Here is a 15,947-nt window from a genome sequence, read left to right as displayed (position 1 = left end):
AAACAAACGCTTTGTACACGCAACATATTGTGTTATAATAATTATATCTATGGTTAAAGAAAATGACAATTATAAAGTTATGTTTTATTTTCTCTCACCTAATGTTTTATTGTTATTTATTCTTAAAATAGCCTTATGAAATATATTTCTGCTGCAATGTCTTCAAATTAAACCAGACGTTTATTTTGACGGGTTGCCATGAATACCTTTAAATTTCTGTGTGGATGTGATATGACTCTAGTTTTACTAAAATTAAACTGTGAAACGCTCATGAAGTGACTCCTTCAGAGCAGTTCTGGAGATGTTGTTCGTGTGTTTATGTCCTCATTTAGAGGCAGACGCTGAAATCACCGCGAGCGTCAGTCTGTGGTAAAGAAAAACGCGCATCTCTGCCATTCATTCATACAGAGATTGGGATTTGTTTTAAAAACGACTCGTTTCAATGATTCAGAGTCACTCTTTCTTTTGAGAGACAATAAGTTTATACATGGTGCTTTTTCAGATTTAAAATTTTGCAGGATGTTTTCATTCACTTAAAGCTGTGCTACACACTGCATGAAAGATAATTTTCAAAAATCAATAATAGGGGCACTTTACTTGTATGAACAAATAGGGACAAAAATTCATTGCCTCACACTGGTGTTATTTATTGGTTGTTTTAAAATATTTCAAAATTTTTCAGAGTAGATAGCCTTCTGATATCATCAAGGCCGCTTTACTTTCCTGTCTGGCCATGAGCACAGCACATTCCACAGCAGTCATTTTTAGCAATTTTGAGCCGTCCTAACAATGATAAGCACTTATCTGTAGCAGGAAAAATTGAGAGATGGGTAATTTACAAGGTGAGATAGTTTCTTACGGAAAGGGTCAAATCAAAACAATACAGTGAGAATAAGAATAAAACAGTGCTTTTTCCCCTCAAAAGGTATTTTTGCTGGCTAATGAAAATTTAGTTTTATTAGAGGGTGTTATCTGCGCTGTTGGGCTCCAGTCTATGAAAGATTAATGAGTCTTTTGCTTATGGGGTTGCTAACCATAACCTGTAGTCTTTGCCCACTGCATAGTTCTCTCTATCACAGCTGGCCTGCACAAACGGTTAGCCTGCCATCTCTTGCCAATACGAGGCTTTAGAGGTGCTACACAAGATGTGTGGGTCAGCAAACAGCTGGTGAGGAGTGACCTCTTTAGTTCCCCTCAGCTGCCAAACAAAGAGAAAGTGAACGAGAGGCTGATTGGTAGACTGTCAAACTCTCTCCATCTGATAGAGCCGTTTAGGTTGGAAAAAAGCCCTTGTTCTGCAGTGTCTGTTTTGTTTTTCTTCAGCCTACCACCTACAAAAGCTGAATCGTGCCAGCTGTGCTTTAATATGCCCACACATGCATCAAATAGACCAGCAAAGTTGGTTTAACCAGGCAAACAGATGTCTGTCATTTTAGATAAAAAAACAAAAGTCATAGATGCTGCTCTCTTTAAGCTATTATGAGGTTACTTTGCTGAATACAGTCACAAAGGTCATTCTATTTGTGAAACCCAGCAGGGACACTGCCTGCCCGCATGCCCTTAGGTGATTTGCACAGAGTAGCACACCAATGAAAATGAGCTGCCACTCTTGCGGGTCGCTGCCTGCATCCTGATATTGTTGTTCCAAACGCTGATGCATTTTCCTTTCCCTGTGTACCAGCCTCAGACAGGAAAAACAAACAGGTTTTAAAGGACTCAATGAACGGTATGTACCTTAGAAGCAGCAGTCTGTGTTGGGCTCGGAGGTGTGTGGGTGTTTTCTGGATAAGAGGTGACTTCGAATGGCCAGTCAACCTGTTTTCCATGGGGACTTAAGCCTGAGTGCCAAACTTCTTTCTGTAGGGGGTCTGAAGGCCGCAGTATCAGGAAAATACGCCAATGTATGCAGTGCAAAACGGTCACATGTACTTCCTGCCAGCTGAACTGATTAAAAACCATGTCTTCTCAGTGATAACCATAACAAGAAGTCCAAAAAAATCCACAATGAGAAAACCGAGACCTAAAAAAAAAAAACACAAGAATGTCACGGAAAATCAGTGTGCTTGCACTTCTGTGGATTGTTATGAAATTGCACATTCAAAAGTTTGACGTCGGTCATTTTTTAAATGTTTTTCCAAAAAGTCTGTTATGAAAACATTGATCTGATAAAAAAATACAGTAATACGAAGTCTAACCTGATTTAAAACTGTTTTACATATTAATAAAACTTAAAATGTCTTTACTGTCCTCTTTTGATCAATTTAATGGATAAAGTAAAAGTTCTAAAAATCGTACTAATCCCAAACTTTTGAATGGTAGTCTTTAAAATGATGGTAAGATTAGACACGGTTAACATGGTTAGATTCAACATTAGTTAAAGGGAAATTCCATCAGTATTTCTTCATCTTTGTCATTCCAAACCTGTATGACATCGTTTCTTCGTGGAAGATGTTTTGAAAATGTCTTTGTGTTACAGCATTTACGTAAAGTCACAACCTTTAAAACTGAAGTGTGTCAGAAAAACTCACAGTTAAGAACTCACAACCTGGAGGAAATAGGCTTGTATCTGCTTCCTGGTTTTTCCATTAGTCACTCCAGGCAATGGCTGTTCAGGCTTGTTCGGCCTTACAATGGACCAGCGGCGGGAATTGTTAAATTGTTTTTGGTAAAATCCCACCTGCAGCAGTTCCAGGACGTCATCAGCTCTTCAAACTGTGAATTACATGAAAGTACTATACTAAATGAAAGTATTTTTACAAGGAAATATGTTTCTATACAATAGGAATGGTGCTTACCTTCCAATACAGTATGTTGCCAGAGTTTTTTTATTTATTTATTTTTTTTATATATGGGTTTTAGTGCATTGCTATATGGCTGCTGGGCTATTTTAAGCAGCCCACCACTAATCTCTACGATTACACAGTATGGATTGGTTCAATCAGTGCAAGTCTATGAGATTTTAATTTTTTACCCGCTACATCATCATATGAACAACTCATCTCAAATAGAGAAACAGATGAGTCAGAGCACCCTGCTTTTTAATCTCGATAAGAAGCTGATCAGATACATGTCATACAAGACAGAATTGAGTCGTTGTTAAAATAACATGATTATTTCTTGCCAATAATAAACAGGAATCATAATATCTCCTGGATGAGATTTTTTATTATAAAAACAATAATACTAAAACTAATGAAAAACAATGCCTAATGCTCAAAAATATGAAGGATTTGTGGCAGTTTTGTTAACCTTTTACTATTACATTTTTTTTTCTTTCTTTCCATAATTGGCATTATTGTGACAAATTCCACCATAAATGTAAGTAACGGTATTAATCATCAGTATTTGAACTGTGATTATTTCTATTAATAATCAGTATTTGAACTGTGATTATTTCTATTAATAATCAGTATTTGATCTGGGATTATTTCTATTAATAATCAGTATTTGAACCGTGATTATTTCTTGCTAATAATAAACAGGAATCATAATATCTCCAGGATGAGATTTTGTATCATAAAAAGAATAATTCTAATGAAATACAATGCCTTGTCCTCAAAAATAATAATGAACTTATTGTGGTATTTTTTTTTCCAAGTGGTATGACACACCATTTTCACTTTTCACTGTATAACTATACAGCAAATGATCTGGAATGGGACAATGGGGTATTGATAAGACCCTAGGGGCCCATATTGAGGGAAATGGAGGTCAGTTTCTAACTATCTAAAAAGGTTCAAAGGGGGACAGAAGTAACTGGTTGTGGGAACTGAACAGTTGAACCCATGGAAAAGGGGCCTCTCCATTGTTTCTGTCGCTGATGGGAATCTACAGTGAATAATTATGCTGTAATTGTACAGAGAGGCTGTACATATCCTGACTGAAGGACCGAGAGAGGCCGGCAGGCGTCGTTCCTTCTTCCTATCACTCAGGAACAATAGGGCTGTTTGTCCTCTGGGACATACTAGCACCTTTCCAGTACCAAACCCACAGTCTCCTACCTGGTTAGGCACAAACAATCCAGACAGCACATCCTCTCTCACACAACTACTGGACGTACAGGAATAGGAGTACCCATACAAAATACATATGACCCACATGTAGGCATGACATTCTCGCAAGGATGCATAAAAAAATAAATAACTTCAGAGAGGATGTTTCAAACACAGTCTGAACAATCATGATGATTGCTTTCATTGACCAAAGAAAAAACTAATTATTTTTGAACAGAATGACCCATTAAGGACCCTCCGAAAACTTCCAAGTGGGCCTCGGATGTCTTAAAATTATTTAAAATAAGACAAAACAACTAATTTCTTAACCTGTAAAAACCTGTATAACGAAGCCTAATTTTAAAGTGTGATTACTAGAACTGGAATAATAAAATCTTATAACTTTGTGAGCATTTTTGAATATAATAAATATTTTTGAATGTTGTGTGTAAAATAGTTGTCGTATTATGTCAAATTGCATAATGAAGTGTGGTGTGGTCACAACTGGTGCATGCACTTGGATAAAAAAAAAAAAACAAAGAAAGAAAGAAAGAAAGAAAATGCATTTAGTAATGTCAAGCTTTAAAATATTGGGAAAAAACTGTGAATAAAAATATTTTAAAAAATCTTAATCGCAAAACAGGAAAATATCATGGAGCCTTTGAATATTGTTGTGGGGACTTGAATCAAAGTGACGTTAAAAAGTATAACATTAGAAAGTGACACTGACATTAGACACATTTTCCCTAAAATCAGCAAAGACAATAACAGGCAGAATCAGTTAAACAAGGAGCAAAACTTATATTGCATTTACAGTGATGTAAATGTTTTAGGGCTGACTTCAAGCCATTCACCGAGTTCAACTGAAATATTGCTTCAAATATAAACTTTTATAGAAAACAAGCCTCCGGTGCCTGATTCATTTATGCATTTATGCACTTTTCTGATGTAAATCTAGATCAGCACTCATAAAGTTTCACTAGCTTATTGGCAGCAATGAAGCGCAACTTGTTAGGGTTACTTCTATTTAAGTACACTGGAGATTTGTGGTCTTGCTCTTGTTTTCCATTAATCAAGCTGTGTGCTGAAAGAAAAAGCCTGTACAGCATAGAAAACAGACCATGCATTGGTCCTTCGAAATCACAGAAGTCAATGTAAAGGCATTGCTATTCATTTTTGTATTTTTTATTTTTTTTAAATAACAGAGTCGGCGCCGATAGCCTTGTGCTTAGTGTGCCGACATAGCACAGTTGCGCTCACAGCGACCAGAGTTCGAATCCGGTCTCCAGGTGCTTTAATGATCCCACTCCCGTCTCTTCCAAATGCCTTCCTCACATCTCTCTATTGTCATTAAGGCAAAAAAGCCCGTAAATATAATAAAAAAAAAAGAAAAAACAGGGAGAAAACAATCTATAATGCAGCAATTTCACAATTAACTTAAAATATTGACACCATAAAATATCAGATTTTAAATATATATATTTTTTTTTACTAAAAACTATTAAAAACTGTATTCAGTTTAACTTAAAAAAAAAAAAAATATTTCAAAGTTTTGACTGATTTAAAAAAATAAATAATTCTTACAGGGTTATGGCCTATTTGGTAAGTATTCAAAAACATACTGCACAACTAGTTTAGTTTGATTCATAAATAAATAACTTGGTTATACAGTTGTGGCCAAAATGATTAGAACACTAGTATTTTCACCAGCTAAAAATGGTTTTAAATCAGTTATTCCTATCTTTTGTTGTAGTGTGTCAGTAGGAAATATCAGTTTACTTTTCCAAACATTCATTTTGGCATTAATTGTAATAATCCAGTGACTGACAGCATAGATCTGATCTGATCATCATCCAGTCTGTCTGAAATGACATGAAGAAACAGAACAAACTGAGACAGACTAAATCCAGAAGAACTGTGGCAATGTCTCCAAGATGCTTCAAGAAACCTCCCTCCAAAGCTACAATACTGTTAAAAGTTTTAGGCACTTGTGTAAAAATGCTGTAAAATGAGGATGCTGCCAAATTAATGTTATTTCTTTATCAATTTACTTCTGTTAACTAAATTAAATCAACATTTGCTGTAACCATCCTTTGCGTTTAAAGCAGCTTTCTCCCTAGGTGCACTTACACATAGTTTCTCAGGTAGCTTTGCAGGTAAGATTTGCAGTTCAAGAAACATTATTATTATTATTATTTAAAATAGTGGAGTAATTTTTTTTCAGGATTCTCTGATGAATAGAAAGATCTGAAGATCAGCATGTATCTGAAATAAAAAGCTTTTGTAACATTATATACATTATACCATTCAAAAGCTTGGAGTCAGTATAATAATAAATTAATACTTTTATTTAGCAAGAACAAAAAATTTAATTGAACAAAAGTTAAGATAAAGACCTTTATAGTGTTATTTATATTTTCTTTATGATTTTTGTGCAATGTGCAAAATTCACACAAGTTGGAAAGAACATCTGATGAACGCAGTGCCAAAATTAAAGTGTGTCTTTACATTTATTATATGAACACAAGGCAGCCTCCCACACACTTCAGCACAAAAGTTAGCTGTGCAATTATCACTGACATTTTAGCCATAACAATGCTTAGGAAAGCAATACATGGGTAATGATCTCTGCAACACTGCGAGTTCACTGTACTGTACATGTAAAAGGACTCAAAACCACAGATAATTGGTTGAAACACAAGCTAAACCTTCTGCTCCAGATATTCAAAGTGTGTGCAGAGTTCTTACAAGAACCGAAAAGGACACGGAGGCAAAACTAGGCTTTCATTCCCCACTATTCACTGTGTTGATTATTACTAAATAGCAAAGGACCACAGTGGCAGAGCTTGTATGAATTTCTCAGTGTTCTGATTCGCTTCAGCCACTCAAAGTTCAAACATTTTCTAGTCCCACTATAGCCTTGCATAGATGCACTTTTATTCATGTAGACACAAAACTTAACAAAGGTGGTCTGTCTTTGAGCTTCAGTCTCATGAGCATATGACAGGGAGCACGAATGGAAAACTTATTAAAGCTTTCCAAGTTAGGACTTGTGCGATATAGTCATGTGTCTGCATTCCTAAGGGCAGAAGATGAATATTAAGAAGACTCAAAGAATGAAAGTTGCAAAAAATTGTCTCAGCAGTCAAGTTCCATCAGCTGGCCTGATAAATATTACAGCAAGACTCCATGTAATTAGGGTGGCTGAACGAAATGGACATGAAGTCGAATCCCAACAAAAAAAGTTTTCCGATAAAGTTCCCGTCCCTGTGGCCGTTGAGTGTGACATATGAGCCCAAAGTTTGAGAAGTTGCACATCATTATATGGTAATCTTGCAGGACTTCATGCCATTTAATAAAACTTAGCTCTTCTCTGGTCGGTTTCTTTCCAGCACGGCTCTTGGCGTGAATTCCAGTTTGTCCTTGAGGCTGAGGACCTGTGTGCTGTCCTGACCGGTCAGTTCCTCTAATTTTCTATCCTCTCGTAGCTCTGCAATGCCCCTCTCTTCTCCCGGGGCGTTAGGAGTTCCCCTGATAAACCACTCAAGGTGGTATCCAACAGCTCCCACCACAAAGGCCACTGGGAAGGTCACATATGGCACATAAGTGCGCATGACAGTCCAGATCACTGGCCACATGGTTGCATAAACCTGAAAAAGCCAGTCCAATTCTAGGTTATTTACCTTTGGCAAGCTGACAATGTAGCCTTATTTTCATTATTACCAGCCACAAAATCAAGGATGACATATAGACACATACTTTCAAGAAGCCAAAGATACAATACGTGTTAAAATATTATGTTTATATAGCAGAAGAAATTAAATGAGAGTGCCATTATGTAAACGTGTTTATGAAACATAACTTGAGCATTAAAGAAGAATGTAACTGATACAAGCGTACCGGTGTCAATGCTTGAGGTGTTAAATGGCGCAATAAAAAACTTTTAATACTACAAATTTTTGTTTATATATGTTCCTGAAAGCATAATAAGAGATCCGTTGACAACTTCATAAATTCATTAAATCATGCGTTTATAAAATCTCATGACTGTACGTACCTCTATCTCCAGGCCATTCAACTTCCTGCCTTCTTGCGTCACTATAAGCAGCAATCTGATTGGCTATTTTTAGACGTCAGAATGACGTTTTCAAGTTTCAGGGGGAAAAAAGTTCTGTTAAAACAATCCTGACCCCTAGTGACCAATATTGAAACAAACTGTGTGCATTTGTCTTAAAGCTTATTTTTGACTGATAATAATAATAGTACAATACGGTTCAATTGCATATATAGTACATATATGGTATACTCAATTCAGACAAATTCAGGAAAAATTACAAATAAATGAAAAAATACAATTAAACAAATACAACAAAACTGAATTACTTTAATTTCATTGTTTAATTGCAAGCAAAAAAAAAGAAAGAAAACTGCAGAAAAAATATCAATCAAGCAATGGTTATAAAAGGGTGTGAGGAGAGCATAAATATTACCATATAAAACAAAAAGCATAAAGCAATTTCCTTTGGAGGGGAAACCTAAACATTTTCATTTCAAGCCATTCATAATCAGGAATTTTTGCAAACATTCAAAAAGTACAGAATTGTTCATTCTGACAAAGAAAATGAAACGTAATTATACTTTTATGACATACTCCCATTAATTAGTAAATAGTGCTAGTTACATTGCTAATGTCATTTTATTCACATGTACCACTAATATTTTTGGCATTCGTTTAGTCTTAAATAACTGGCTGCATTACAGACACAATGGCAGTCACAATGGTAGTCTCTTGCGGTGAGTGCTTTAATTGGCTAGCTGGCAATGCTTAATGAGCATAGTTTTCAGATAAATGTGGTCAAATCAGGGTATGCTGCAGTGAAAGGCACTGTTGACAGGGTGAAGTGTCATGCTATACATTCAGAGACAGATCATCTTCTGAACTGCTGATGCAGCCCTTTACATCAGTCTGGTAATGGCACCAGAAAGGAAGTCTTCGTAATTCAACCTCACATTGCCAGTCATAGCGGTGTCTTTCTCGCGGAATGCTTGGGTCATGCTTTGAAGCTGCGTGCACACCTGAATGAAGCGGTCCAGCTGGAGAACCCCGTTGACACCGCGTGCAGAGTAACGATTCATCAGCTCCTGAATGAACTGAGGACTCAGACTGTAGCCCATCTGAGATAATGCTGGGAAATAAGAAACAAAGTGGTAAATTAAAAACATTACATATACCCTACAGGGTTTTTTTTTTTTCTCATCTTATCTGGAAAAATACAGCAAAATCAGTAATACTGTGAAATATTATTCACATTTTAAAATAATAATTATTTAATAATTTAACTATTTTTCCCCATTTTTGTATATGTTAAAATGTAATTTACTCTTGTGATGTAAAAGCTGAATTTTCAGCAACCATTATTCCAATCTTCAGTGTCATACGATCCTTCAGAAATCATTCTAATATGCTAATTTACTCAAGTAACATTTCTTATTAGTTTCAATGAACCCATAATCCATTTTCATTCAGGATTCCTTGATGAATAGAATGTTCAAAAGAACAGCATTTATTTGAAACAAATCTTTTGTAACATTATAAATGTTACAAAAACTCATCACCAAACACCAATGACTTGTACATAAGGGTATTGTATTTTAGACACGTCCAAAACTGTTGCAACAGAGATGGAAATACAATTTTTAAATACATGAATTATGTTTCCATCTTTGTTGACAGTTTTGTTAGTGCCTTTTTCTGTTCTAAAGAAGGGGGTGTCCCAACACCTTTCTCCTTATAGTGTCTATACAAGTCATTGGTGTTTGGTGATGAGTTTTTGGCTCAAGGTCTGCATATAAAGAGGCACTGTCATGTTAGAATAGAAAAGGCTCCTGTCCAAACTGTTGCTATAAAATAAGAAGCACACAATTCCTTAGAATATATATGCTTTAACATTAAGATTTGTACTCATAGAAATTACTAAAGTAGTCAAACATGTTCATTAGAAGGGGGTGACCCAATACTTTTGGCAATACAGTGTGTATATATATATATATATATATATATATATATATATATATATATATATATATATATATATATATATATATATATATATATATATATATATATATATATATATACACACACACATATATAAATACAGTTTGGAGACTGGTAAGAAATATTTATGGCCTAGACACATGATGTGGAACCACCACTGGAATGCTGGAATCTGGCTATTAGCTTCATTCAGACTTTCAGCCCAAATCCGATTTGGTGCACATCCGGATGGAATCTGATTTGAATAACTGACTGTCCACACAGCATATCGCAACTGTTCATATCCAATTTGTGTCCATAAGCGCTCTTTTGTTTTTACTGAATGTGCATTGGTTTCTATGGTAATGCTGTTGCCTTGTTATGCCTACACTAAAAACAACAGTAACAGCAATAGTTTGCAATACAGATGTCTTACCGTCGCGGTTGCACTGTAGTATTATATTTCGTCTTGTGAGGCAGCAGCAGAAATGCAGGAAGCTGTGCGGTTTTATTCCGTGCTGCTGTCTCCGCTACTTTCCCTTTTTTTTTTGTCTCCGCTACTTTCAAAACACAAAGAGGTGCTTGTACTAGCGGTATATTGTTTTTTCCCACTCAACTTGCACTTCGCAACGACACAAGCTTGTTTCTGCAAAGATGTTCGGCATGTTTTCTGCAAAAACTGATGTATTTATGTTTTAAGTGGCGTGAGGACGTGAAAAAGCTACGCTAAATCCAATCTGACCGGTCAGACTGAAACGGATTTCCAGAAATGCGATTTGAATAGGATTCCAAACCACATTCAATGTAGCTCGAAACGGATTTGCACAAATCGGATTTCATGTAGTTCGTTGCCGTTCAGACTATCTAAATATGATCGGATTTCAATCGGATTTGCACAAAAATTGGATTTGGGCTGACACTCTGAACGAGGCTTTAGTGACTGTGACTGTTGTCATAACAGTGTGAACATGCTGACTTTACTGCAAACGTGTTATCTTGGGTCCGAACCCACAGGTGTGTGTTCACGGTGTGTGTGTGTTCACTGCTGTGTGTGTGTACTTTGGGTGGGTAAATGCAGAGCACGAATTCCGAGTATGGTCACCATACTTGGCCGTATGTCACGTCACTTTCACTTCACTCTTGACCTCTAATTTACTCACCCTGGTGCATCTCATTGCTGTTAATTGATCCGGAACGGTCGCGGTCGAACTGTTGGAATACTGCCCTCCACTGCTGCAGAAACATCCACAGTGCAGAGAAACCAGATACATCAACACGTCCCGATTTGGTCTTGTCAAACATATCTGGAAATGAAGACAAAGCACTGATTCTTGCTTCAGTTTCCTTTGGCACTGGAGATGTCATCAGATGACTTCTATTTTTGTATTGTTTATGTGACATAGCAGCACTCTGTTATTTAGTTATATGGTGATATAAGCATCCATTCAAATAATTTAACCATTCTCAGGAGGGTTATGTTAACAACGGCAACACTCACTGAGCATCATCATGCAGGTTTCGTCATTGAAAGAGGAATTGTTGGAATTCATGAGTGCTTGCTTCAGTTCTTTTGCGTTAATGTAGCCACTACGATCTGTATCCACAGACGAAAACCACTGGTAGGCCTCAGGGTTCACACCAGGAGGAATGTTACCTACAACATGAAAACAGACTACATTAGTGAGTTAGATGCAAATCAAATGTATTTCTTCATGGTCTGTTAATATGAGATAATTAATTCAGCTCAAAACAAATCATTTAACCATAGTTAACCACAGGCCTAAAATAGTAGAAACCACATCAAAAAAGATTACTATTTACTTTTTAAATTACATATCAACCTCAACAATACAAGGACAGACATGAAACAGCATTCATAATTCTTTCAAAGAAATAACATAAAACCAAACTTTTTTTTTTTGCAACAAGCTAAAAAAATCTTAATAAATAAAAGCATTTTTTACTGTTTTTATTTCAATTAATGTTTACTTACAATATCTGGTTAACGATAATATCCTTGGTGTATACAGCTGGGATTGAATTAGCTAATTTGTATTAACATGCGCCTTCCTTTATGTACTGAATGGAGCCGTTTCGGATACAGCGTATGCATAAATGTGCAAAAAATAGTTCATTACTTGCAAAATGACAGCGAGAGGATGATGAGGACAAGCAGTCCTACAGGTCAGATTTGAAGAACATATTGGAAATGGGTTCAATGTGAACAAGCATGGGTTGTCAGCGATGTGTCGTCTCGATCCCAAGAGGGGCAAGAATAAGTTGTGCAATTTGATGAAGCGCAGACGGTCACTGTATCCCTCGGGAGGGATAAGCACTGTTCAGAGGACAGTCTTTGAATCTGACAGCCATTCCCACAGGACATTACAGAATACTTACCGACATAAACGCGAAAGGACACATACAACCGAATCCCTTCGCTCAGAATTACCACACTCATCACTCTAATTCTCCCGTGGGCACATTCTGTACCAGATCAGTACAAGCTGCTTCTGTCATCCTGCAGTGTATCAGCATCAGTCATTCAGTGAGGGGCATATGACACAGATGCAGTGCAGGAGGATCAAGGACCTTGTCTGCAGCACCTTCATAAATTCCATCTTTCGTATTTTATTCACAGCCCTCAGCCACTGCACGTCTGATGGAACGGCAGCGGCTCACGCTGTCTTAGCTGCCAACCCTGACACTCAGACATCATCAGTCAAACCAGCCTGAAGCTGCTGACTAGCACACCTGGGACCATGTGGAAAAATTCACCTGCTGGACCAACATCTATTACAGTGCATTTGCAGATGTATGAAGCTGTGGAAAACATTCTGATAAAAAAGTTTTTTTATTTATATATATATATATATATATATATATATATATATATATATATATCAAACCACATTCCTATTCCTCTACATTCCAAATCCAGCATCACATTCTCATGAGATGACATTTATTTGCTTAAATTATTATTTCAATCATTATTGAAACCATTGAAGTGTGCAGTCTATTAACCAAAAGGTGAGGAACTAATATGATAAGAACTATTGTTTGGGGTCGGTAAGATTTTTTACCAAGACCAGCTCATCAAGACCAGTAATATTGTGAATATTATTACAATTTAAAATAAGTGTTTGATATTTTAATTTTTTTAAATGTAATTTATTCCTGTGATGACAAAGCTGAATTTTCAGCATCATTACTCCAGTCTTCAGTGTCACATGGCCCTTCAGAAACCATTCTAATATGCTGATTTGCTGCTCAAGAAACATTTCTTATTATCAATGCTGAAAACAGATGCACTGCTTATATTTTTGAAATCGTGGTACATTTTTCAGAATTATTTCATGAATATAAAGTTCAAAATAACTAAATTTGTTTGAAATAGAAAATGTTTAAATGCTAAAGTATAATCTGTCACTTCTATTCAATTTACTGTGTCCTTGATGACTAAAAGTATTTAATAAAAAAAAAGAAAAAGAAAGAAAGAAAATCTTACTGACCCCAAACATTTTAACAGTAGTGTACATAGTGGCCCTAAAAAGTATTTTGACATTTAAAATCAAACCTAGAAATGTATATGAATTTTGTTGACTGTTTTTAAACACCTGATGTTCTTTAAAACAAATGCCATTTAGCGATTAAATGTAAAGACATCCATAGAAGTTTAGCGTTAATGTCTAAAAATACTTTTTGGTACCACTGTAAACACACACACATATAAATAATTTAGTTTATATATATATGATACTCAGCCAAATTAAAACAAAACAGAGTTTCAGCCAAATAAAAAAAGTTACATGTCTCTAACCTGCAGGTGCCTGCTGATTATATGGTCCTCCCTGGGGTTGTCCATAGCCTCCGTAAGGACCTCCTGGAGCTTGGTCCCCACCGTATGGTGCTCTTGAACCAGGTTGACCATAAGACCCGTATGGAGCCCCTCCACCATACTGTTGCCCTGGAGGGGCACCGCCATAAGGTGAACCATACCGTCCACCAGCGGGACCACCTCCATACGGTGCCCCTGGAGACGGGTGGTGTTGGGGAGTGTTACCACCTGGTCCCGGATAACCCTTTAAAAACAAATAATGAAAAGTTTGTATTGCAATAAACATGAGTAACTTGAAATGCTTAACTGCAATAAAACATCAACAGAGAAGTAGATGTGATTAAATGGCATAAGAAAAGGCAAATATGTCACCAAAACAATAAATTAAATTAAAGTGTTTAAGTTAAAATGTGAATTTTGTCATCATTTACTCATCATCACGATGTTTTTTTAATTATTATTATTATTCTATGGAATACTAACATTTACATATTATTTTTTATTATTAAACCGATATTTATAATATTAATATAGGATATATTTTAGTTGATATATTTAATCAACATTCACAGCATTTGTTTTTCTTCTTTCAAATATTTTTTCTTCTTTCTCTTTTGTATCACTGAAGTTTGTACAATAACATGATACTAAATTACTAAGCTCATACTTTTATTATTATTATTGTAATTTTACACCAGTAACAACCGGTTGAAACAACGGTATGGTAAAGGGTATGATACATCTAAGTGACACGTCTCTATTTTGTACCTTTGTTGTATGACATTATGTAAGATAAAGATGTAAAACATATGGTCATTTTATACATTATGATATGTGACTGAACAGCACTCTCTCATCATACAAACAAATACCATCAAATGTTTCATATTAGCTACAGAGCTAACGTTAACCGACTAGCATAAAAAGGCTTTCTACAAAGTTTACGCGATCGGAATCATCAGAATTACGCACAATTTCCCTGTACACCAACAGTAAAAGTTTAGTCCGCAATACAAATATGCAAGAATCATACAAACATACAACAGACATTTAAATATAATGTATATAAACCCGGAAGACAGACGTTACCTGTCCGTATTGATAACTCATTCCGCGAGGATCTAGCGAATGGAGCGATTAGGCTGTATTTATTAAGGCCCGCCTCCTGGAGCTGATTGGTGCGTTTTCATGTTTGTCAAAAGGCAGCCTCATGTGATTGGTTAAAACATGGAAAATTGTTCATAGCAGAAACTGTGAGTCACTCTGTTGATGTGGAAGAAACCATATTTGGAGGAGGATGGAGTTGTTGTAGTGGGGGAACTATGACATCACTCTGTAGGCGGATCGGCTGTTAGCATGAAACTGGTTCCCTCGACAAAAACCCAATACGATTTTCCCATAGGCTTTTGGATAATCGCAAAAAATAAGCTCTGTGTTCAATCATAGTTCATGAAACTTACACGTTTTGACCATCGAGATAATCTTTACAAAGTAATACAAATTTTATGAATTTTGAAGCCTAAATACAAGCGCCAGAACTAAAAAGCTAACATTAGGCTATAAACGAACTACAGCACCACGGTCGCTCTCCTTCAACGTCACCACCACCACGTTTCCGACCACTTTTAAACTTATTTTTAGAAACATTTTCCATGATAATGATTTACTCTGGATGAATTTTAATACAAAAGAGCACGAGACTGTAAAAGCGGGTTCCTGTTCGGTGTGATGACGTTAAATGTCTCCGACAGCGCCTGTAGTCCCATTTAGCAACTTGTTAGCAACCGTCTTTTTAAAGAAACGTAACAGCTTTAAAAAATCACGAGTGGGGTGTAACTGGTGTGTTTTATGTCGTAGAATAAAACGTGAAAGTATCTTGAGCCTGTGTAAACCACGGACCTTATTTAAGGGATTTAACCAAAATCCCATTCAAAAAACCCATTGACTCTGGGATGATGGAACCGGAAGTGCTAAAATGCTAACTCGCTTCCGGGTTTTCGCCTACAAAGTGACATCATAGTTCCACCACTATTGAGGTAAGAACGATATGTATGACATTGTTAATGAGTGGTTGAGGATG

General features: G+C 36.2%; 2 protein-coding genes across 3 annotated transcripts; both read right to left on the bottom strand.

Annotated features, from left to right (window-relative positions):
- Nucleotides 1–6,320: 6,320 nt before the first annotated feature.
- Nucleotides 6,321–8,086, bottom strand: LOC306884941 (small integral membrane protein 12-like). Its single transcript, XM_079441200.1, has 2 exons — nucleotides 8,050–8,086; nucleotides 6,321–7,642 (listed from the first exon to the last, which is right to left on the bottom strand). Exon 2 carries the CDS (start codon nucleotides 7,628–7,630, stop codon nucleotides 7,355–7,357), a length of 276 nt encoding a protein of 91 aa, XP_079297326.1. The 5' UTR covers nucleotides 7,631–7,642; nucleotides 8,050–8,086; the 3' UTR covers nucleotides 6,321–7,354.
- A 127-nt stretch (nucleotides 8,087–8,213) lies between these two features.
- LOC306884940 (peflin-like) lies at nucleotides 8,214–15,607 on the bottom strand. Of its 2 annotated transcripts, none has more exons than XM_079441199.1 (5): nucleotides 14,957–15,607; nucleotides 13,850–14,111; nucleotides 11,528–11,683; nucleotides 11,190–11,333; nucleotides 8,214–9,178 (listed from the first exon to the last, which is right to left on the bottom strand). In XM_079441199.1, exons 1-5 carry the CDS (start codon nucleotides 14,975–14,977, stop codon nucleotides 8,949–8,951), a joined length of 813 nt encoding a protein of 270 aa, XP_079297325.1. In that variant the 5' UTR covers nucleotides 14,978–15,607; the 3' UTR covers nucleotides 8,214–8,948. The 2 variants fall into 2 exon arrangements, with proteins under 2 accessions (XP_079297325.1, XP_079297324.1); XM_079441198.1 differs by having other exon boundaries at nucleotides 14,840–14,964.
- Between the last annotated feature and the right edge of the window lie 340 nt (nucleotides 15,608–15,947).

The sequence above is a fragment of the Barbus barbus genome (genome assembly GCF_936440315.1).
Source record: "Barbus barbus genome assembly, chromosome: 19".
In the NCBI taxonomy this organism is placed as follows: Eukaryota; Metazoa; Chordata; class Actinopteri; order Cypriniformes; family Cyprinidae; genus Barbus; species Barbus barbus.
The sequence above is the reverse complement of the archived record's forward strand: the minus strand, read 5'-3'. Positions and strand labels throughout refer to the sequence as shown.